General features: G+C 43.2%; 1 protein-coding gene across 2 annotated transcripts in view; it reads left to right on the top strand.

Annotated features, from left to right (window-relative positions):
• The window catches only part of SLC66A2 (solute carrier family 66 member 2), a 93,780-nt gene extending 69,256 nt beyond the window's left edge, over positions 1-24,524 (top strand). For both annotated transcript variants that reach the window (XM_065399642.1, XM_065399641.1), the window contains one exon: positions 24,317-24,524. In XM_065399642.1, the coding sequence (XP_065255714.1) occupies positions 24,317-24,524 (208 nt within the window). The remainder of the gene's footprint in view (positions 1-24,316) is intronic.
• Positions 24,525-25,473: the final 949 nt, after the last annotated feature.

Here is a 25,473-nt window from a genome sequence, read left to right as displayed (position 1 = left end):
GCAGCACACACAGGGAATCTGATGCCTGAGCTTTTCTACTTTGAATTGGGTTTTTTTTTGTTTTTTGTTTTTTTATTTTTTGTGCTGATCTAAACAAATTAGAAAAACCTGAAGCTAGGAATGTTCAATGAGTTGAAATAGACTTGGTTCTCTGGATAATTTCTAACTACAGCTGACAGGGAAACAATCTGAAAATGACGTCACTTTTTTTATTTTAAAGGGAATTTTAGACTAAAAATAAAATATTGAAAATAACACCAGCATATTACTCTTTGCTACGTCTTCAGGAATTCTTCCCTCTGTAAAACAAAACAACTGTGCGTATGTACGGTACCTTAGTTCTGGATTAACAATGAATTAATTTAGTTCAAATGAAAGTGATGCTGGCTTCATCTTCATTGGACAGCTCATGAATACTGTATGACACTGAAAAAAATCAGGATTTCCACTTCACCAAGGATACAAAGAATTTGTTACTATAGCTCTATCAATTTGCAACATACTGCATTTTAAAATAATGGCCTTGTGATTACCATGGTGATTTAAGCAGCTGCTACCATTAATTACTAGAGATAGAACCATTATTTTTCATAGATAAGGCCAGAAGAGACTGTTGGGTGATCTAGTCTGATTTCTGGTATAACACAGGCCATAGGACTTCTCTGAATTAACTCCTGTTTGAATTAGAACATATCTCTTTGAAAAATATCCAATCTTGATTTTAATAGTGCCAGTGATGGAGAATCCACCTCTACAGTTGGTAAATTGTTTCAATGGTTGGTTACCCTTCGTGCTAAACATTTCCACCTTATTTCCACTCTGAATTTGTCTAGCTTCACCTTCCAGCCATTGGATCTTGTTACACATTTGTCTGCTAGACTGAAGAGCTCATTATCAAATTTTTGTTCCCATTTATGTTTTTATAAATTGTGATCAAGTCACCCCCTTCACCTCTTTGTTAAGCTAAATAGATTGAGCTCCTTGAATCTCTCTATAAAGCATGTGTTTTTCCAATACTGTCAATCATTCTTGTGGCTCTTCTCTGGACCCTCTCCAGTTTATCAACAGCCTTCCTGAATTGTGTACACCAGGACTGGACACAATATTCTAGTAGTGGTCGCATCAGTGCCAAATACAGGGGTAATTTACCCTCCTATTTGAGAATCCCCCTGTTTATACATCCAAAGATTGCACTAACCTTTTTGGAAACAGTGCTGTAATAGGAGCTCATGTTCAGCTGATTATCCACTAAGTCTTCTGCAAGAGTCACTGCTTCCTAGGATAGAGTCCTCCATCCTGTAAGTATGGCCTGCCTTCTTTGCTCCCAGATGTATCACTTGATGCATGGCCATATTAAAATGCATATTGTTTGCTTGTGCCCAGCTTACCAAGCAATCCAGATCGCTCTGTATCGGTGACCTGTCCTCTTCGTTATTTATCACTCTCCTAATCTTTGTGTCATTTACAGACTTTATTAGTAATGATTTTCTGATTATTGATAAAAATGTTAAAGTATAGGGCCAAGAACAGATTCCTGCAGGACCTCATTAAAAACAAACATGCTTTATTGTGATGATTCCTTGCTTACAATTGCATTTTGAGACCATTCAGTTAGCCAGTTTTTAATCCATTTAATGTGTGACATGTTCATTTTGTATCATTCTGGTTTTTTAATCAAAATGTCATGAGTCAAATGTCTTACAGAAGTCTAAGTATATTACATCAACACTGTTACCTTTAGTGACCAAACTTGTAATCTCATCAAGAAAAGATACCAAGTTAGTTTGACAGGATCTATTTTTTTTGGCATTAATTATCTTTCCCTCCTTTAATTCTTTATTAATCAAATCCTATATCAGTGGTTACATTATTTTGCCCTGTTTCAGTGTCAGGCTAACAGACCCAATTGTGATTTGGTCTACCAGGTCACCTCTGCCCCTTGCTGGAGGCATCAGTGTCCAGCCATCTCTCTGCTCAGGCTAGGTTACTAACAAGATTTTCTAGGCCCAGAGGCTGTACAGCCTCCTAGCATCAGGGCCAGGACTGACTGTGAGGAGAGGGCACCCCAAACTCAGCTCCAACCCCACTCCCTGCAGTGCAGACCCCACCCCCCAGCACTGCCCTGGGGCATTGGGGCCAGCACAGACCAGTTGGGAGCCGGCAGGCCAGTCAAGAAGGCTTGTCTGTTTCTTATCAGGGGAGTGTTGGGTGAGACTGGACAGAGGAGGAGCTCCTCATTGCTGGCCCAGAACCCCAGGGCCAGGTCAGGGCCTTGCCTTCAAGTGCTGAAACTAAGTGCTTGCCTTTCAATTTATATTTTAAAGGGGCAGATTGCCAAATTCTGAGTTTATTTTTATTGACTGTGTAGAGACTGAAGCCGAGCTTATGGCATGGGACACCCTGCTCCAAGCAGGCAGCCAAAACTTATGGGCTAAGGCGAGAAGCTCCTGCAGAGCCATGCTTGGCACCTCAGGAGGTGCAACGGAGCAGTCCCACCAACGACTCCAGATCATCCCGCTTACCCTCTTTAAATATTGGCACGATATTAGCTTTCTTCCAGTCTTCTGGAGCATCCTTAGTGTACCAAGAGTTATTGAAAATCAACATTAACAGTCCAGTGAGCACCTTTCCAACTCTTCTAAAGTTCTTGGATACAGGTTATCTGGACTGCTGATTTAAAAATATTTAACATTAGTAACTGCTGTTTAACATCCTCCTGAGTTATGATTGGAATAGAAAGTGTTCAATCACCAGATGATTGAATGATATGAAACATAATCTTTTTACCAAACACAGAACAGAAATGTTTATTGAACACTTTGCCAGTTATAATGCAGAAAAGGCAATTTCCCCATTTCAATCTAGTTTTATATAATGGGAATCCCAGCTTCCAAGGGATGGTATAATTTAATCGCTAACTGTAGTCATTCTTGAAACAGCAGCTGCTAACAAGTTAAAGCTGAAGTGGAAAAATCAAGATGTAAATCCACATCATTCTGATTACTGAGTTGAAATCTTCTGACCTGGCAGGACAAGAAATGCTCTGAAGTCAGTGCAAACGCTTTCAGGACCAAAGAACATTTACAAACACGGTTCATGGACTAGTGGCATGAAAAAGAACTGCAGTTTTCAATAGAACAGGTAGGAGCTGGCCTAGAGAAAAGACGGTATCAAATGGAGATATCAGGGTTTCAACGATGAACATGAACGGAAGTTGCTGTATAAGTGCAGAGTATTATTACTACCTATTATTTACTTCTTCTACTATTACAACAAGTGTCTTATGTGGAATTCCTTCAAAGCCATTATTGAAGTCAAGATACACTACATCAGCAGTCTTTTTCCTTTATCCCCTAAGTTAACGCATGTTGGCTAATACCTTGTTTTCCTCAAAGTACCTACAAATTGCTTGCTTTAACTGTTCTAGTAATTTACTAAGGGTATGTCTACACTACGAGAGTAGTTCGATTTCACTTAAATCGAATATGTGGAATCGATATTGCAAAGTCGAACGTGTGTGTCCACACTAAGGACAGTAATTCGACTTTGTGAGCCCACACTAACGGGGAAAGCGTCGACATTGGAAGCGGTGCACTGTGGGCAGCTATCCCACAGTTCCCGCAGTCCCCGCTGCCCATTGGAATTCTGGGTCGAGCCGCCAATGCCTTCTGGGTAAAAAAATGTGTCGAGGGTGCTTTTGGGTAACTGTTGTCATCCGTCCGTCACTCCCGCCCTCCCTCCCTGAAAGCGCCGGCGGGAAACCAGTTCGCGCACTTTTCTGGTCAGTGACAGCGCGGACGCCACCGCACTGCGAGCATGGAGCCCGCTGCGACCATCACTGCAGTTGTGGCCGTTGTCAACGCCTCGCAGCTTATCATCCACCTTTCCCAGAGGCAGATGCAGATAAATCAGGCGAGGAGGCTACGGCACCGCAGTGAGGGCCTGAAGTCTGAGAGTAGCACAGGCCTGTCAGAAAGCACGGGACCCAGCGCCGAGGACATCATGGTGGCAATGGGTCATGTGGATGTTGTGGAACGGCGATTCTGGGCCCGGGAAACAAGCACGGACTGGTGGGACCGCATAGTGCTGCAGGTCTGGGATGAATCCCAGTGGCTGCGAAACTTTCGCATGCGGAAGGGGACTTTCCTTGAACTTTGTGAGTTGCTGTCCCCTGCCCTGAAGCGCAATGACACCCGGATGCGAGCAGCCCTGACTGTCCAGAAGCGAGTGGCCATAGCCCTCTGGAAGCTTGCAACGCCGGACAGCTACCGGTCAGTCGCGAACCACTTTGGCGTGGGCAAATCTACCGTGGGGGTTGTTGTGATGCAAGTAGCCAACGCAATCGTTGAGGTACTGCTCTCAAAGGTAGTGACCCTGGGAAACGCGCAGGCCATCATAGATGGCTTCGCCGAGATGGGATTCCCAAACTGCAGTGGGGCTATAGATGGAACTCACATCCCCATCCTGGGACCGGACCACCAGGACAGCCAGTACATCAACCGAAAGGGCTACTTTTCAATTGTGCTGCAAGCACTGGTGGACCATAGGGGACGTTTTACCAACATCAACGTCGGATGGCCGGGCAAGGTTCATGACGCTCGCGTTTTCAGGAACTCTGGTCTGTTTAGACGGCTGCAGGAAGGTATTTACTTCCCAGACCACAAAATAACTGTTGGGGATGTGGAGATGCCTACAGTGATCCTCGGGGACCCAGCCTACCCGCTAATTCCCTGGCTCATGAAGCCCTATACTGGCGCCCTGGACAGTGAAAAAGAACTCTTCAACTACCGGCTGAGCAAGTGCAGAATGGTGGTGGAGTGTGCTTTTGGCCGTCTCAAGGGGAGATGGAGAAGCTTACTGACTCGCTGTGATCTCAGCGAGACCAATATCCCCATTGTTATAGCAGCTTGCTGTGTGCTCCACAATCTCTGTGAGAGCAAGGGGGAGACCTTTATGGCGGGGTGGGAGGTTGAGGCTAATAGCCTGGCTTCTGATTACGCCCAGCCAGACAGCCGGGCGATTAGAAGAGCCCAGTGGGACGCGCTGTGCATCCGGGAGGCTTTGAAAGCTAGGTTTCTGAGTGAGCAGGGTAACCAGTGACTTTTCAGTTTGTGTACAGAGAAGCTGAACCTGCCCCCGTTTCTTTACCCAGTTAATGTTGACTATCCTCTCCAGTTACATACCCCCTTCACCCCCTTCCAAAAAAATAAAATCACTTCTATTTTGTTAATGAACACCATTGTCTTTATTACTGTTTTCGCGGGAATGTTTTAAACCTGGGACGCAGACTGTGGTGGGGAGCGGGTGTAGTGTAGTGATGCAAATGACGCTTCTAAACTCCAGGAATGACAGGCTCCGCAGTGGTGGACTGGTTGTTGCAACGGAGCCTGCCACCCCTCCTGATTGGGACTGTGTGTATGTGGGGGCTATGTGACTTTGTGGCAGGGGGAGGACGGTTACAGATCCCCTGCTGCGTGGCTCTTTGATCCAGGATAAGGACCGCTGCATAAGATCTCTAACTGCCCTCCCCCGCCACAAAGTCACAGAGCAACCCCCCCCCCCCCCCACAGAACATGAAAACCACCTCCCATACTGACCAGCGTAACTAGTGACTGCACTGTGTATGTGCCCTGCTGCTGGACCTGCCCCCGCCTCTGTACCCTGCTAAAGGTGACTGTCCTGTCCAATTACCAACCCCTTCCCCCCCCTTCAGACAGACTCTCCTCCAAAAGAACATGATGGAAACAGTAATTAACAGAAACGTATTTTTTATTAGCAACTACACATGAAACTGGGGGGTGAAACTTGGACGGGGGCTTGTGTGAGGCGGGAAGGAAGGGACTTGTCAAATTTTGGGGAATGAGAGCCTTCTAGTACTAGAGCAGTCTGCAGGGGTGGAGTGGGAGTTTTCACGGACTCTGCCGCCCCTCCTTCTTTGGACTTTGGGTGAGGGGGGTATGGGACTTGGTGGCGGGGGAGGGCGGTTACAGATAGACTGCAGCGGGGCTCTGTCCTCCTGCCTCCGTTCCTGCAGAACATCCACAAGGCGCCGGAGCGTGTCCGTTTGCTCCCTCATTAGTCCAAGCAGCGTTTGAGTCGCCTGCTGGTCTTCCTGCCGCCACCTCTCCTCCCGTTCCATGTGTGATCGGTGCATTTGGGACAAGTTCTCCCTCCACTGGGTCTGCTGTGCTGCCTGGGCTCGGGAGCAGCCCATAAGTTCCGAGAACATGTCTTCCCGTGTCCTCTTCTTCCTCCGCCTAATCTGCGCTAGCCTCTGGGAGTGTGATGCCAGGCTGGGTTGGGAGACAGTCGCAGATGTGGCGGTGGGAATGGGAAAAAGGGAGTGAATTCCTCAGAAAGATAAATTTAGTTGTGAACAAAGAACATAGTCTTTCTCTGTGAACAAGACCATGCACAGCACCTATCACATGCGCACTCAGGACAAGGTCGAATTTTCGGCCCTCGCATTCAGTGCCTGGGGTCTTGCACTGCAGATCTGAGAAGCGGGGCAGGACACCGGAATTTGTGTAGCAGGCAGACATGGTAAGCCGTAGACTTGTGGCTGCTTAAAACTTTAATAGTAGCACTGGCCTCCTTTCACATTGAAAGCAATGACAGTCCCTGCTGCCAGCAATCTGGCAAGCATGAACTCTGCCCTTGTCCCACCCCCTCGCGGCTGTCCCAGGGAAAGATCGCTGTATGCCGCCCTCTCCCGCCTCCACCGCGTGGCTGTAAACCGGCGGTTACAGTTCTGTAAAGGAATGGGCAAGCAGTCCCAATACTAACATTCCCCTACCTAATTCAAAGCAGGTCACCATGAGCGACATCACCCTCATGAGGATCTCAGACAGCGATAAAGAAAGAATGCTTCGGGAAAGCCTGCAAAGACCAGGGCCGTATGCCGCCATGCTCTGCAGGGCAATGATCCCGGAGTACTTGATTGTCTCCTGGCGCGGGAACGTTTCATACCATGGAGGACCCAATAAGGCCGCTCTCCCCAGGAACCTGATGCAAAGGCTTTCCAATTACCTACAGGAGAGCTTCGTGGAGATGTCCCAGGAGGATTTCTGCTCTATCCCCGGACATGTAGACCGCATTTTACTGTAGCTGCACTGGCAGGGACTAAACAGTAGAGCGGCTTGGGCAGAACAATCATGCAAAACCGGACATTGTTAGATTTTTTTTTGAATAGTTGCACTGCCCAGGACTGAAACGTTAAGCGCCTAGGGCAAACTAATCATGAGAAATCCATTGTTGTTATTGTTAATATTCCTGTTCTGTTAAAAATAAATGTTTAGATGTTTAAAACACTTACTGGTTGATCCTTCCCCTGATTCTGTCTCCGGGTTAACGGCTGGGGACGGTTGGTAGGGGATCTCTGTAAGGGTGATGAAGAGATCCTGGCTGTCGGGGAAATCAGCGTTGCAAGCGCTGTCGACTGCCTCGTCCTCCTCATCTCCTTCCTCATCTTTCCCGTCCGCTAACATGTCCGAGGAACCGGCCGTGGACAATATCCCATCCTCCGAGTCCACGGTCAGTGGTGGGGTAGTGGTGGCGGCCGCACCTAGGATGGAATGCAGTGCCTCGTAGAAACGGGATGTCTGGGGCTGGGATCCGGAGCGTCCGTTTGCCTCTTTGGTCTTCTGGTAGCCTTGTCTCAGCTCCTTGATTTTCACGCGGCACTGCGTTGCATCCCGGCTGTATCCTCTCTCTGCCATGGCTTTAGAGATCTTCTCGTAGATCTTTGCGTTCCGTCTTTTGGAGCGCAGCTCGGAAAGCATGGACTCATCGCCCCACACAGCGATCAGATCCAAGACTTCCCGATCAGTCCATGCTGGGGCCCTCTTTCTATTAGATTGCACGGCCATCTCTGCTGGAGAGCTCTGCATCGTTGCCAGTGCTGCTGAGCTCGCCACGATGTCCAAACAGGAAATGAGATTCAAACTGGCCAGACAGGAAAAGGAATTCAAATTTTCCCGGGGCTTTTCCTGTGTGGCTGGTCAGAGCATACGAGCTCGGACTGCTGTCCAGAGCGTCAACAGAGTGTTGCACTGTGGGATAGCTCCCGGAGCTATTAGCGTCGATTTCCATCCACACCTAGCCTAATTCGACATGGCCATGTCGAATTTAGCGCTACTCCCCTCGTTGGGGAGGAGTACAGAATTCGAATTTAAGAGACCTCTATGTCGAACTAAATAGCTTCGTGGTGTGGACGGGTGCAGGGTTAATTCGATGTAACGGCGCTAAATTCGACATAAACGCCTAGTGTAGACCAGGCCTAGGTGTTAACGTTAAATGTACGCATCTGTATTTCCTTCAGTGTGTTTTACCCTTCTTCAAATAATTAACATTTTTTCATTCTTCTGGGACTTCCAGCGTTCTCCATGATTCTTCAAAAATAATTGTCAGTGCTTCTGATATTTCAACTATGTGAATGGTAACCTGGCATTCTTCAATGTGTACCTTCATCATTTTGCCTAGTGACCTTTTCCTTTCCTTGTTAGGTATTATGGCACCAATTATCTGGGCTACAGTTGTCCTTTTCAGTGAACACTGATTGTAAAATAGCTATTAAGCATTTTGAACTTCTCCTATTTCATCTGTTGATTGCTTTCGTTGCTCATTCAAAGTACTTCTGTTGACAGTCTAGTCATGTATATTATCCCACTCTAGCTCCATAATGTCAACCAAATCATAGATGTCTTAAAAAAAAGTCTTTCTTCCATCTCATGCCTCCATCCATCTGGCAGTAGTAGTGTTTTAGGGGTTGTTTTTTTTTTTTTTTGTATTTCCCTTACTTGCAGTACCTTCCCATCCCATGGTTTATGGCCTTTACGTTGTTGGTGAGGAAGATATGGTATAGTGTTCTGAACGCCAAGACTGGGAAACAGAAATTCCTGGGTTCTAATTGCAGCTATTAAATTGACCCCATCTGTGACTTTAGTCAGGTGACTTAGTGTCTCCCTGTACCTTTATATATTTTCCCCATCTGCAAACTGGAAATAATACCTTAATTAAATGTTGGTGAAATGCTTGGAGATCCTCCAGTATAAAGGTTTTGTACACTATTTATCTCCCTCTGTTAAACAGTGGTTTGGTGCAACAGTCATTGAGAAACTTTTAATAGAACTTACTGTGGCTTCAAAAAATATAGTAGCAAATGGTGAGCTGTGGGAGACTTGGGGAAAAAAAACCATTAACATAAAAGGATTTTTAACTTTGTTTTAAGATGTTTATTTCCTAGACCAAATTTCAGTGCTATGACGAAGCTTGAATTTGTGACTTCCTGCCACCCTTTGTGGTTCTAATACCAATGGGAAGGGTGGAGGGGGAGTGACCCTTTGAATATGGTAGGCTTGGGTTCCTCCCCGCCCCACTGAAAGAGTCACTTCAGCAGGAATAATATCCAGCACATTCAAACTGATTGGGCTGACAGAAGGGGCATGCTCTACAGTATTTTCCGTGCATGCAAAATGAGCACAGAGTATGCCCTAAAGAGATGTTGGTAGAAAACTGTCTGAATCTGATTTCAAGGAGCAAATGTTTCCCCCCTATTTCAACAAAATCTGTGGTTTGTCTGCCACTTGCTCTGCTCTGTTTGCAACTTCCTGCCGCAGCCTAACTTAATACCTAAACTGTGACCCACCCAGGCCCTCTCAGAGGTCTAGAGAGTTCCAGGCCACTTCCAGCTTTTGAGGCCCCTAGCCATAATAAAAATAAAAAATGATGACACATGGTCTAATCTTGTGCCGTCAGAACCAATATATTTTTATTAATATTTATGAACATTTTAAACTCTCTTGAATATGACAATCTATATCAGTTAACAAAAAAATTGTCTTTTACCAAATCACATCTCTTATTTGCTTAAATTTGCAGCTGTAAGCTGAGAGTGTCACATTTTGGTCCTGCTAGGGATGCGCATAAAAACAAGTTGCGAAACTTATCAAATGCCAAAAAACGAACAAATGTCTAAATTTGAGGCCCCCTTTGAGCTTGAGGCCCAGACCAAATGGCCCTCCTGGCTCCCCCTCTGATTGGCCCTGGGCCCACCTACTTCCATGCTGGGGTCACTGCATTGCTCTTCTCTATGTCTGCATGCTGCTGCCACTGCACCCCTCCCTCCCATTACATTCTCAGTGCTCTACAGCGAGGCCACAGAGGACTCCAGAGAAAACCAGCGTGAAAATGGGAAACAGATTGGTCACAGAGGGGAGCCGGGCTCTGTCAGTCGCGATCCGATGCTCCTGGAATGTGGCAAGACGAACCCAAAGTCCCATGGCAAAGCACCCTGTTCTTATAGTCTTGTTTTTCTCTGTTGAAGTCTGTGGATTTTGCTGTGTCAGTTTATGACCTGTTACTCCTTAATTGGTGGTATCTTTTGATGTAAACATTCCAATACGCCTCCGAGAGGGTCATCCTGTCTTTGTTTCGATTTAAATCAATTGTCTTTAGGGGTGCCAGCCTTACCTCAGTGTCGTCAATCTGCCCTTCCTTCATTATGGATGCGCATTGATGGTTCTCTGGTGTCCTTAAGTCTCTTCACTCCTTCCTTGACCATCTGGCTATAACAATGGCCTTCACACCTTATCTTTTCCTGATGCATACATTCCTCATTCACACAAACAGTCTTTTACAGAGACCTTTGAGAGCAAAAGACATTGTAAATTAAGCCTTCCTAAATCTTATAATCAAAACAATTCACATTGGGGGTTTGGTTCAGAAATCCATAGCAAAAAACGTCTTTCTTAAGCAGCCAACCTTCCCAAATATTCAAAGGCTTCTATAGAACACAGATAAATAAAACCAAACTTTGAGTTTCTAGCCCCAAACTCTCTTCTGAGAGGTGCTTTTCCCCAAAAATGGCTTGAGATTTTTGGAAAAGTAAAGGCCTCTTATTCTTGTCACACACACATCATAAATATGCCATGCCCGATGCATGTTAGATTTGGTCAAAATGTTCCCAGCTGGTAGGTCACATAAAAACTTTTGTGTGGTTTAGCTAAGTTATAGGAGGAGTTGGTCAAAACTGGGCTTATAATGGAGGGCTAGTAAAAAACGGTTTGGCTTTTAAAGAGTTCCTTCTTCCCCCAGTACTTAAGAAACTCTGGAATTCTGAAACAAGGGTGGCTTTATGAGCCTACAAATACCAATGCACATTTTACAAACCTTGCTTGTTCTGCCAACGGTCAATGCAACTACTTGTGTGAGTAAGACTGCAGATAGAATACTTCAGTCAGTTCTGGCTCCTCATTACCAGAAAGTTGTAGATAAACTGTAAAGGAATTCAGGAAAGAGCAACAAAAATGATGAAGGCGCTGGAGGGACTGACTTACTGATGAAAGGTGGGGAAAAAAATGCTTAGCTCAGTGACCGATTGGGAGAGGGGGTGGCATAAGTCTACAGATATCTGAAGGGTGTGAAAGGCAGGGATGGAGAGGTATTGTTTTAGCATGATGCTTGGGGTTATAACTTGGAGTAAGGAATGAAATACATTGTTTAAGTAAAGGGGATATAAGCTAATTGTCAAGAAAAACTTCCTGACATAGATCTGCTACATTGTGGAGTAGTCTCTTAAGGGTAGTGGTGGAAGCCCCATCCCTTCCGACACTTTTATCCTAGACTGGATAAGCCCCTAAAAATAGATTGTAGGGAGCAACCATGCATTATTAGTAGGAGGATGTTCTACAGCCTAGCAGGTCTTATCTATCTCCGGTTACTATGGCTGCTAATGCTGAACCTTCAGATACATATTTGGTTACTACATGGAGAAGTTATTAGTATTTTGCTTTGATAGTTTGATTTTTTTTTTTTCCAATCTTTTTGTTGTTATATCCGCAACAGGGACTCCTTTTTCTGATTTTGTGGAGAGCCCAGCACTGATTGGGCCGTTTGGGTGCTACTATAATGCAAATGAATATTCAATAACAATAATTTGCTGACTGATCATTCCCTGGCTTGGTATCTTGTGACAAAACAATATCTTCTGATTTCAATTTAAAATTGGGAACTTTGGGTTTTATCACAGGAAAGGGTATAAACTTGCTGTGTGTTGCTGCTGCTACAGATTGGGGTTTTTTTTTTTTTTTAGGTACTGAGTTCCATTTTTAAACACTTGAAATCTGTTTTGCATAAAGATCTTTCCTCTGTCCTGGTTTATGTCCTCTTTACTGCCAGTTTGCAAGTGTTTTTTGGTAAGTGGTAAGTGCAGTTGTATTTATTATTGCCATGTAATCACAAAGGTTTCAAGGAGCAGGTGAATCTCATTTCAGGTAAAAATCTAATCTTATTTCCAGATTGTTAGGTGATTGGAAAGGAGTCTTAAACTTAGCCCCTGTGTGTTCGCTCCTATTCTACACACAGTTGTGTTTGGGAATTGTATTTCTCAAATGTTTTCTTAAAATGTACAAAAACATTTAGCTGAAGGATGTGATTGATGCATGAAAAGTAAATGACTATAATGATGTTCTTAGATTGTGCTCCATGAGAGACCAGCTTTTTTATGGAGCTACTTAAGACCACTGGTCCAAGACAGCATAGGAAATATTAAAGCTAGACCTAGAGATCCAGCTGTACTTTGTATATGTTGACCTCAGCAGCAATTGCAGCTTTAAATCATTACAATATTAAAACATGGGCCGACTGTTCATTGGGTTATCATAATAAAATGAAGGCACACATGTATTAAAATGACTTCACTTAAATTGGCTGATGGGCCTAACAAAATTTCCTACTATAATTCCCTGTTTTTTTTAGGGGGGAAGGGGAATTGTTAAAAATCTGTGTAATAATGTGTTTGAGCCTGGGGATACAAAGCTTGGGCTCAAGAGCAGGTTACTTTCTTTTTTATTAAAATCTTTAAATGCCTTATGCTTCCAGTTAGACAGGATTGCAGACTCAAATCATTAGAATGTTATTGGATTTGGGTGTTTCTTTTGCATTATTTATCCCCATAAAAAGTGGCCAAATTATTAATAGTTAAAAATGTACCTCTCTGCAGTGCACTTCAGTGGGGAGTGCGCAGGAGGCTGTCTGGACAAGTCACAGCCATTTACGCTCTAATCACTAAAGTCAGGAAGCAACTCGCAGGAAAGAATTCTGTTCCTGGAGCTGCCACTGACTCTCTGTGTGGCCCTTGGATAAATAGCCACTCTGTGCCTTAGTTTACCTACTTGTGAAATGGGTATAATGTTGATCTATTTCACTGGGGTGTTGAGGCTCATTGGTTACACTTGTACAGCAACTTTCAATCAATGATTTCAAGTTGCTCTACAAAATAGTATCTATTATTACAGCTCCCAAAGGAGCCTTTGCAACATACTGCGTCAAAGATCCTTCACCTCCACAGACTGTAACACCTGTCTTTTATACAATGGGGCAATCACTTAAGAGCACGTGGTAAAAAAGTAAGATATTTAAAAATTAATATTATGTAGGAGTGTTCTATATACTGTATGAGCAAAACTAATTCAATCTGGGACATTTTGTTATGTGAACAGTCCACTGTAGACTCGTTACCCAATCTGTGTTTTTATGTGTACACCACAGAGCTGTGTGAATAATTGATTTTTCAGTTTACTGGCTGTACTGACAAATCAAGAAAAACTTTTGGCAAACCAAAAAGTCTTTAGTTGGTTTATTATTTATTTAGTTATGGTGGAACAAAGCGTTTTGTTCATCCTGAACAAAATGTTTCATTTTGTTTTTGAGCTTTATTTTTTTAAATGGAAAAAAAAATGTAAAATTGAAGTATATGTTGAAATAAAATATTTTGATTTCTTTGGAGGAGGGAGGATTTTTTAGGTTTTTTGACCAAAACAATTCAGCAAATTCATCATGAATTCACAAACCTGAATCTGCATTTTTCAGAGGAAAATTTTACCTTGAATTAGTATACTATCAAATAGTGCTGAACCCCCTTGCAACAGCCCACCGTAGGTGGTGGTGGTAGGAGTAGTAGTAATAATTAATAAAGACACTCACTTGAAAATCATGGGAAAGTATGTGTGTATCTGAGTAGCTGTAATGTATTGGCTTAACTCCTTTTTCATAATTATTTTCTTTTCTTTTTTTTCCCCCCGTTTGTGTTTTGTGGCTGCATAAAAGAAATATAAAATAAACATCTGACACAACTACCTTGTAGTGCATCTCTCTGAATTTTTTTGCTGAACAAGCAGAATGTAGCATTCGTTCCGGAACATCTTTCTCAATAAACCCTGTTGTTCCTAAGAATTGCAGGGGTTTTCAAATAGCTGGATCTTCCAAACTAGGGTGACCAGATGTCCCGATTTTATAGGGACAGTCCCGATTTTGGGGTCTTTTTCTTATATAGGCTCCTATTACCCTCCCACCCCCTGTCCCGATTTTTCACATTTGCTGTCTGGCCACTCTATTCCAAACCCACACACTATGCTATCCATTACTCACGGATCTAGTTTCAGCTTAACTCTGAAGTTCCAAAATAAGCTCTTGATCTTTCTCCTCCCTCAAGTTCCTGTTAAATGTTCTTCTGTCAAAGGCTGGACATATGGCTCCCTCTGGAAATTGTCAGTGCCACTCCAGTGTCAGACAGATTGCTACTAAATGACATAAGGCACTCTAGAGGCTCGGCACCTAGGCGTGGAGTATCAAACTTAGATTTCTCAACTGGTTGTGCACAATATACACTGCTGGGCCTGCAAAAATGCTCTAGATATGTCCTCATACAAATAGCCTGTATTGGTGTGTGCAAACTTGACTTCCAGATGGCAAAATTTAGACACTTGCCTTTGGAAATATGGCTCTTGATGGTCGTGCATCAGTACTGACACTTTTTTTAAAAGTTGGGGATAAATGCTCTATTCATGTATATTTTTTCTTGCACTTTTAAAAATAGCATAGCATTCAGATTTCATGGTCTTCTGCCTTTGTTTCTGTGTTAAAGACGGGTCAGTCTCTCTGGCAGAAATGCTACTAGTGTGTACACTTGACATTTCTGTAAGGAGACCTGATATAGAAGAGTTGCTTTTCAGAGCCTGAAAATATGAGCTGAACATTTTCCAAAGTGAGGATGTTGGAACCAACTGTGAAAGCTGCTTCTTGCTCCAAATATGCTAATGTAAACAGATTGCAACAGTTAGCAGCTGAAAAAGATGGTTAGAAAATATTTTTCAAAACATGGGCAGTGCTGAAATTTATTCACTGATTGACTTTTTATGGCCCCTATTCCTGAAGAATCTGTGCAGCTAGCAAATATTACTGATGTTATCCTCCTAGTGCCCCTGTCATAAGGAGAAATAGTATCCTTTTTTACAGATGTGGAACTGAGGCACTGAGCTATTAAATGACTTTCTCAAAGTCACATGGGGAATCTGTGTGGCAGAGACAGGGTTTGAATGCAGCATTGCCAAAATCCATGCTGTGTCTTAACCACAAGACCATTCTTTCTGGAAGAGGAGAAGGAAATTTGCAAGTTTAATTCATTGCTTATGAATTATATGATTTTATATAGGGAGTTAGTTTTCAAAAGAACTCTTCCCTAAGAGTGAAATCCTGGCCATATTGAAGTTGATGGCAAAGCTTCCAGTGACACCAATAGAGTCGGGATTTCACCTTAAATGTGCAAATATAAGCTATTAATTACATAGCACAACTTTTGCTAACTATTGATCTTAAAATGTTTCCTAATTGTTCAAGATTTGCGAACTGGTTCTGTAACTGATCCTAGGGTGATCCTGTGATCACAGTACAGGACTCACTCAGAAAATCTGGGGTTTTAGTCTGTGCCTAACCACAGACTTTCTGCATGACGTTGGGCTAGTCACTTAACCTCCAGACCCTCAATTTCTCTATATGTAAGGTGAGACTAATGCAGTATTCACACTGGCATTTTGCCAGTGGGAGTATGTCATCAGAGGACTTCTGTTGTTCGGGGAGGTTTTATTTTGGTAACAGAAAGTCTGGGTTTTGCAGACAGGAATTAGATTTGGGTGTGGACACATGCAAATCTGTGTTAACAAAAAGCAAATTTTGCCAACAAAACTTTGTAGGGTACCCCAGGCCTGATTATTTCTGTACCTGCAAAGACCTAGAGTAGACATGGTTATACCAGCCTCAATGTGTTTTTGCCAGTATTATTTTGCGTGCTGAACTGGTATAAGCTATATAGACAATATCGCTTTTTTTTTGTTGGTATGAGTTTAGTCTACAATCAAAGGTTTTCCTGTGTTCACCTGACCTACTATTTGCCTACTTCAAAGAGGTTTTTGTTAACGGTTGTAAAGCACTTTGAGGCTATCAGAGGGAAGGCGCTAGTCTAAGGCTATGTCTACAGTACAGACCTTATAGCGGCACAGCTGTACTACTGCAGCTGTGCTGTTGTAAGGTCTCCCATGTAGCTTCTCTACGCGGACGGCAGATAATTAAACCACCCTCAACAAGCGGCGGTAGCTAGGTCAGAGGGAGACGCTCTCCTGCCGACATTGTGCTATCCATACGAGCGCTTTTGTTGGTGAAACTTATGTCAGTCACACCTCTGACCAGCAAAAGTCCTAGTGTAGACATAACCTAATTCTCACAAAAGTTGATGAGAAAGTTGAAAGTCACAGAAATTTTGTTGATTTAAATAGTTTCCACTGGTTTGAGAGGGCAGCGAATAACTTTTTAAGCAGATAAAGTTGGATAAATTGTATCCATCTTCCAGTTATTTGAAATAAACTTTAGGTCTCTGGGTCCCTTGGCTGGCCACTGAATAAAATTAGCACTACGCTCATAACTATACCACAGATGTAATTACAGTCCGGCAAGACGTAGCTGCTATTTTTATTGAAGTGTGCTGGCATGTGTGGTCAAGTCACTGTGGAATTTCACAACGGAAGTCATTGTCTAATGTCTGATCCTCTTCACATCCTCCAGCTGTAGGATATTTTTGGTTTTGTGTGTTAAATTACCTACATATGCAGAGTGTTAATGTTGATATGAGAAAATCCATGGAACAAATAAAAACAAGGACTGTTAGATCTTTCCTTTTGTGTAGGTTTGTGCCAAGTACCAACCAAAGTTCTGCAGACTGTGATTCTGCCTATGTGCTGCTTTGTAAGTGACAGCTAGTTTGATGTATTGTTGCATCAAATTTTAAGGCTAATAATGATTTGGGGGCAGAGAGAGGGAACAGGGTTTTGTGCCTTAACTTTATTTAGAAGTTCTTGTTTCTTTTGGTAGGCAGAGGAAGAAAGGTGTAACGAACAAGAGAATGCTCAAAGAATTGAGGGTAAAAGCAGAATGGTGTACTAGAAAGGGAGAATCATGCAAGAACATGCAGTCAGGCTATGGATAGATGGAGTGAAGAAAGGGCGAAGATTAAGTTCTGTGCGAGTGGTGCCTGAATAAGGAGTTCTGAGCCCAAATATTGGAGAAAATTTCCAAATAGTGAGTGGTTCTCAACCCGTGGGCTACTTGCAGCCCAATCAGCACACAGCTGAGGCCCATGTGACATCCTCAGGGCCATACAGGTAATATATATATTGTTTGGATGTGGCCCACATAACACACAGAGAGTTGCATATGCAGCCCAGAATGGTAAATAGCTTGAGAACCACTGAGTGAGACTGTGGAATAGCCTCCCAAGTGAAGCAGTGGAAAGGTTTCCCTTTAGTATACTTAAAACTATTCAGGGGTCTGGAAAAAGCTTTCTACAGAACACTCCTTTATTGGCTGGGTGTATAGACAAGGTGAGCCCATAGATATTTTCCAACTCTAGTTTCTGTAATTCATATAACTTCAAATTGCAGTATTAGCACACACAATACTACAACAAACTAAAAATAAAAGCTATTGCTTGGTGCTGTTTTTTAGCAAAGTAAATTGTACAACAATCTATATGAAATATGCTGTCACTGGTGCAGAACTGCAGTGTCTCAGGGATTTCTTTTATGTTAGCATATTAAATTAGTATTTGGCAGTACCTGTGGAAAGAGAGATTTCTAATGTCTATCAAGTGATAAAAGCACATGATGTTCTTCTGAGAATTATTTCAATAGCATAATAAGTAGTTATCCTTTCATGTTTTTAAGAGTAAATCACAACAGAAAAATTCCCAACAGATTCCCTCATTTATGGTCAATTCAAATTTTATGGAGACTTGACATTAACTGACTGTTATTAATTTAGCAATTCCCTGTAACAAGATCACTTGTAAGAAAGCCACTTGTTTTGGGAGGTTTGTCGTCACTGGATACCGCAGTAGTGATTTACATTGGTGGGAAGTGCTATTTTTGTTGCAAGTCGGCTTCAGCCTCTGGCAACACCATCTATTTCAGAGCAACTCTTGCCTCCTTCTCTTCACTGGGCATATCTATTGTTGCAGAAATGTTGCCATTTATCTCTTTCTAGTTAACCAATCATGCTGTGGCATGGCTCACTCCTCTTTTTCTGTCTCTTTCTCCCTCCTACCCCTAACTAACATGACAGTTTTCTTTGTCTTGGAGCAGTATGGTCATAACACTTTTCTAATTGACTGTCTCTCTGCTGGTTGTGCAGATCAGGGCCTGCCCTGCAGTTTAAACTTCTCCAGTCCAGCTTTCAAACGTTATAGTAACCAGGACCGGCTCCAGGGTGTTTGCCGCCCCAAGCAGTGGGGCGGGGGGGGAAGCCGCGATCACAATTGCGATCGGCGGCAATCTGAGCAGCTCTACCGCGCCGCTTTCTTCTTCAGCAGGAATTCGGCCGCAGGTGCTTCCCTCCGAGAGGGACCCGCCGCCGAACAGCCCGACGTGCCGCCCCAAGCACCTGCTTGCTGGGCTGGTGCCTGGAGCCGGCCCTGATAGTAACGATAGGAGAAGATTTAAAGCTGAATGTTTTTTTTGTTGTGGATGCCACAGAGTGCAGCTTTGTTAATGGTTGGGTTGCTTAGTTTTGGAAAAACTCAAGCATCAGAACTTGAAGTTTGAAATATGGCTTCTGTGAATGTTGGAAGTGAGCTTTTGCAGCTTGTGTGTAAACCTCCTTGGTTCTTGCAGGTGGTCTCCTTGGCATACTTCTTGCTCGTTTGTATGTGCCTCAGGTATTCTTGCAAGAAAGGACTGGTTTGTGGCACTTAGCATCTTCTTCTTCTTCCCTGAATGGAAAAGGTCTGTAGAATAACCACTCAGACAAGCACCCAAAAATAAATAAAATTGTTCAGTGAAAGCCTCCCTATCTGACAAGACACTCTGCTCCTTTCTTCCTTCCAGGCAGACAAGAAGCAATCTGTCCACGATTTCTCCTTTTCAGCAATAAGAATAAATGTAAAAAACAGCTGGGCAGCCATTAGAATTCCCCTCCGCTTCAGAGGGCTAGTGGGCAAAGTTCAGAATGTGCAGCCTACAGCTTCCTGTTCTGATCCCAGGTGAAATCCTGAAATGACTTGATATGCCGACGTACATGGGGATGTGAAGTTTTGATTCCTCTCGATGCACACAGAAACTCCCATTACTCTGAATGGAAGCACTGTGTGCAGCAAGTAGAATAATTACCCCCGCACAGCTGTGTTAAAAGAACATTATTGAGGTTTCAAAGTCAAGCACTCAACCTGCATTCTGGCCTTTCCTAACTTTTAACTGTTCAACCTGAATTCGGCCCCCTTGTGCCTATGCATTATGATACAGTCTTTACTGACATGAACACATGCTGTTTTTTCCTGTGGAAAACAGTAACTCCATGTGGCATCATATTGACACCCACATGGGTCATCAGCATGATTGGAACCCTTTGATCCATTGCATGGATCTCTTCCACTTGAGCTAACAGTGTAACTGATAGCAGCAGTAGGTTGTCCTCCACGTGGACCGGTACTAAAGGGGGATGAGAGAGACACTTTTTTCACAGATATTTGCTGATAGCAGAGTAATTGAGACACTAAGGGATCTTGGGGTACTTTCCAGAGTGTGCTCTAGCAGCCACAGACTCTTCTGCCCATTCCCTACAAGCATGGCTACTTCTTCCCCATCCCCTCCAACCTGTCCCTATCCTCATCCTCTCTCTTTCTCATCCTGGCTCCTTGCCTATCCAGTCCCATGGTCTCGGTCTCCACTCCTCAGGCTTCTCATTCCAGTCCTAGTTTCCTTGCCCAGCTAGTCTTAATCTCTCCCTCTGGATGTACTGAGTTCCAGTCTCCTCCTTCCCCCCGCTTCCAGACGCTCCCCTCCCAACTCCTAGTCCCCTCTGGCTCCTCATCCGATCTGTGTGTTCTCTCCCCACATCTCATTGACTCCCAGTTCTAGTCTCCCTCCTCAAACTCCTCATCCAATCTCAGTCTTCCCCTCCCTGGTCCCTTGTCTCAGTCTCTCTGATCAGCCACACCTCAGCTCCTTGTCAGATTTTCCTTCCTCCTTCTGTTCCCTTCCATCTCCCCCCACATTGGTTCCTACTCCCAATCTCCTTGCCAGCTAGTCCCAGTGTCCCTTCCCCTGCCCCCAGCTCCTCATATGACCTATGTCTTCCACCCACCCACCTAGCCAGCCAACTGGGCAAAATAATGTATTTGCATCTAACCTTGTTCTCAGAAATGGCTAAACTGTTGTAGCTGAAATTTTCCAAAAAACATTCAACCTGAGGCAGACACCCTGCATGGAAAATTGCCCCCCAGTTTGGTAAAGTCACAATCTACTGAGAACAGGGGTGGTGCTAAAGTGGAAAGTATTAAGCAACTTTAACAATAAGTGGTGCTACCAGCACATCTGTAATATTGTAAATATAGGGGTGTGAGAGTAGGGAGAACTTATATGGTCACTAATGTGTGCAGGGTGGCCTGGTTATTTCCTTGGCCCTATGGCCTAGATCAGGGGGTTCGGGACCCACCCCAAACCCCGCTTTGCCTCCAGCATTTATAATGGTGTTAAATATATAAAAAAGTGTTTTTAATTTGGGGGAGGGGGTCACACTCAGAGACTTGCTACATGAAAGGGGTCACCAGTACAAAAGTTTGAGAACCACTGGCCTAGATGCATTTGTGAAATTAGGTTTGTCGCAATTATTTGCTTGCTTTCTTTTAATAATTTTTTTCACAGCAGTTTTTGTTAAACCAGAAACCCAGGATTAATTTGCAGATTTTCTCCTGGTGGTATGCCCCAACTAATGTACATTTTTTGATGTCTGACATTGTTAACTTTTAAGCTATATTCATTTCATGTCAATCTTCTTGTATATATGCAACTGAATAACTTGGTGTTCTTCTGAACACTGAGTGTTGGAGTGTGACCTGGAAAACATCACAGGCACAATCCTACTTTCCTTGAGCATCTGAAATTCCCATTGAAGTCACTGGGACTCCTAAATGTGCAAGGAATGCAGGATCACACACCAAATTTGTAAACCAGCATTGCCAACAACAAGATCATAAAATATTTCCTAATGCAAGTTCAGAGTCTGGTTTGTCTGTACATCATGGCTCACGTGACTGTTAGATCTGCACTGCCATTGCAGCATGCGCTTTGCTCATAAAGCGCTACATTGTATTTATCCAAAAGTTTTTCGCCTTTGGCTATAGCTCTCTCACCAGGAGACTAAACTCCCTCATGGTTTATAGACTGCTGATGATCTATGTTTCCCCTGAAAACACCCCACTCTCTTGGGTAGCAACAATCTGGGATATTTTTAAATAGCCCCCTGTTCTGACTTTGACTTTGCCAGATATTCAGCAAGAAAAAACAAAAAAAGAGGTCCCAGGTTTTGTCCTTTGGATGTTAGACTCCTACTTAAAATCTATGGGGCATCTTTTAATTGGATTTATCCAAACAATTAACATATCATTTTGCCAGACACGGCAGGCCAGACACACACTTGTTTAGCATGGGATGGTTTTTATTGAACAGACAAACAAAATTGTAAAACGACAGATTCACAATTAAATCAGCATAGCAAACATCCATGGCTTAGTATCATCATGAGTCATTTCAGCTGCCTGCAAATGAACTATCCTAATTTATTGCACTCCTGTCTTATGTATTCAAGCTGTTCAGATTTGTTTCTGTTTTAAAAAAATCTGCCTGTCTAACTATCTAAAAAATGTTCTGTAGCTTGGCTCATTCCCGTGGCTGGTGGTGTTTGTTACACCGAAGGACTGTGCTTTCTTTCCCTGAACGAGGAGGACTGAACTAGGCTTACCGTATCTATTTCTTCTTCTTGTTTGTATACAATTTGAGACTGAACTAGTCATATATGATTATTTATTGAATCGTATGTCCAGCTTGCAGCTTCACACATGAAATCCCTTGGTAGCTTTATAATATGTAGATTGTTACTGATCTTTACTTTATGATCCCAGTCACCTAACATGGGGTATAAATGTTGCAAAAGGCTTATACTCCTGTTACGTGATGGGTCAGTATCGTCTGACTCCCTTGGCCCCTGTTACAGTAAGGACTAGAGTATGGAATGCAAGATTTAGCCCATATTAGGGTGATATATTTGTATCCAAAATACAAATTGATCTATCTTGATTTCCCCTCCTCCCCTTTGAATGTTTAGGAAATGAACATTGGGCCCTATTCCTTTTCTATGGTGTGTGCACAGTTACGTTTGATGAATTACAATCAAGTCTGGCAAAACTCAATCAGTCATAATTCTGACATTTCATCTATGGGCTGCATAATATTTATGATAATGTAACTGTGAACTGCAAAGCTTTTATTTAGTATTGCTTATCTGCCCTTTTAAAAAGCTCTCCAGTTATAATATATGAAGCCCATAACCAGCTTTCAGAAACTGACTGTTCACATCCTTGACTGTCAGTGTTGAGGGCACTACAAGAAAAACCTTATGTATTTTATGTTTTAAAATCTATTTCTGTTCCCCATACTTTCTCCTGAACCTTGAATGGGAGGACCAGAAATGCAGTGGAGGTGAGGGGAAAGCAGGGAAACGCTAAAGATGCAGCAAAATGAAAGTAGAAAAGGGAGGAATGATGGGTATTAAAGTTTGGGCATTGGCACAGGTATAAACCATGGGAGCAAACCTTCTTGATGGACTTTTAACCTTGCTATAAACCGCTGCAGATCCATTCATTGTTTTCTTTGTGTGTACTGTTGGACTACTTATTTTTGACTCTCGAGCACACATTGCATGGTATGATGTACAAGAAATCAGTTCTTCGCATAAGTGTTTATTTAGAGTGACTAGAGGGTATGGGTGTGTGTGTGTGTGTGTGTGTGAGAGAGAGAGAGAGAGAGAGAGACACTCACAGGAGGCCGTATGTGTTGCAGTGAAAAGATATTTGAAATCTGTTTGATGTTCACCATATTACTTACACTGATTATGCTGCACATAAAATTATGTAATTTATTTTCATAGGATGTCATCAAGTCAGATATCACAGCGTGATTTTTAAAAGGAGTTAGATAACTACTTGGCCACTGGCATTCATGTCTGTAGGTACTAAGATAACAAAATTGTAGGCTTTAGGGGGTCAGGAAGCAATTATCCACCCCTACTTAGAGCGCTGCTTGATTTGATTAAGTGTGTTGTGTGGACTTGGTGGTAGCCTTTCGCTGCAGCATCAGGTATTGACAACTGTTCATATAGGTAGATCAATGCTGTCATGGTCTGGTAAAGCTAAACCTATATCAAAGTTCCAGTTCTTTCCATCTGTTATACTTCCTAGGGTTGTGAGACCCCTTGCTATCACCTGCCTTTAGCAAGAGGAAGCCTTGTCTGTGCCTGCCGGATGTCAGCTCCCTGACTCCACCTGTCATGGGCAACACAAGCGCTCCCTTCTTAGCCTACAGAGGCTCTGCTGTCCCCCTGCAGTTGAGCATGGCTATTGCTACAACCATGAGTCCTCCCAAGTGTCTCCCTTACCAGTCGCACCTTAGATCACTTAGATATGTTTATAGTGAAAACAAGTATAAATGTATTTAACAAAGAATAGAAATTTGAGAAATAGTAAGTAAAAGTATTGGAAACAAATGGTTACATGTAAATTAAAATTGTAACATGCACTCTAGAGCCTAGACTTAACTAACAAGATATGTTCCTGTCTAATGAAATTTAGCTCACCCCAAGTCTTTGCAGCATTTGCCAGCCAGCCTGGCTGTGACCCTCCGTTCATAAAACAGATACAGAATTCCTTAAACAAATGATCGTATATACATTTTGCAAGGATTATGATGACCAGGGGGCTCTTGGTAGAGAATTCACATGTCACCTTTTGGTCAACTTAATATGCATACATCTGGCCCAGGGGATCGTGGGAAAACTGTGCGCACACACACACACACACACACACACACCCCTCTACCAGTTAGCCCCAAGAGGTTCCTAAGTCATACCCTCTTTAATTCTTCTGTTTTGTCCCTTTTTGTAGTGTCAAGATGGTGCTGATGTGGACCAGCGGCGATACCTTCAAGACTGTTTACTTTATCCTGAACCAGGCTCCTTTCCAGTTCTCCATTTGTGGCCTGCTCCAGGTCTTTGTGGACATGGCCATCCTGCTACAGGTTTACTTCTACAGCTACTACCCTCAAAAGCCAGCATCGCACACTGCACACCCAGCCAGTACAAAGGCACTCTGAAGCACATGGTGGAGATGGCTACAGGTCAACAGTGTTGTGAAGTCTGCCTGTGCAGCTTTTCCTTCCACTTGTAAATACTGTACTATTTTGATGAGCTGAAATCAAGAGAGAAGACTGCACGAAAACATAAGAAGTTTGGTATTTTTAATGGTTTGCTTCTGTTTGGTTTCAGATTCATTGTATAGAATTTGTTTTTCTGGGGGTGGAGTGGGGGATGGATAGTCTGTTTATTTTTTGCATACTTACCTATGAGCCTTATAAATTCACGTGTGTATGTGTGTGTACGTTTGTACGTATAATTGCAAGGGCTGGATGTTTGTGTTTTTAATGCTATTTAAAGAAATGTTAAACCACAGAGACGATCGAATATTTTATCTGAAGCTTTTACCTATTTATATAAAGTGTGTACTTTGGAAGTAAGTTTGGAATATCAGAGTTAAATATTTCAGTGATGTATGAAGACACTGTCAAAGTTTCAAAAAGGTTGGGTGCAGTGGATCAGGAAGGTGGGCAGGGGTACAGGGACTGAGAAGGGATGGTGAACAATCTAAAGTAAACCAATAATAGCCAGTATAAAACATAAATGTACTGTGTGGGCACACACTCACACTGCTGGATCAGTGTGGCAGTGAATAGATCAAGGTGAGGGATAGTTTCAGGGAGGTTATGGTGTGGCTGAAGCTATGGCCAAATCTAAACTAGACATAGGTAGTTACCAGGTGGGATGAAGAGAGAATTTAAGGGGAGGGGGAGAGGGAGTCTAACATAACTAAGTAGTCTTGCTTTGAAGCAGCTGCTTTCAGGAACAGAATGGGGCCCTGCCTGATTAGGGGTGCACAACTGGGTCATTGATGGTGTGTGACAGAGACTCCGGGTGGGTTGTTGGGATGCCTACAGCAGTGCTGAATGGGGCCAGTAGGTGGGCATTGTCAGGAGTACTAGTGAAAAA

Source organism: Emys orbicularis, chromosome 2 (assembly GCF_028017835.1).
Source record: "Emys orbicularis isolate rEmyOrb1 chromosome 2, rEmyOrb1.hap1, whole genome shotgun sequence".
NCBI classification, from domain to species: domain Eukaryota; kingdom Metazoa; phylum Chordata; order Testudines; family Emydidae; genus Emys; species Emys orbicularis.
This window is presented reverse-complemented; position numbering and strand designations above follow the sequence as displayed.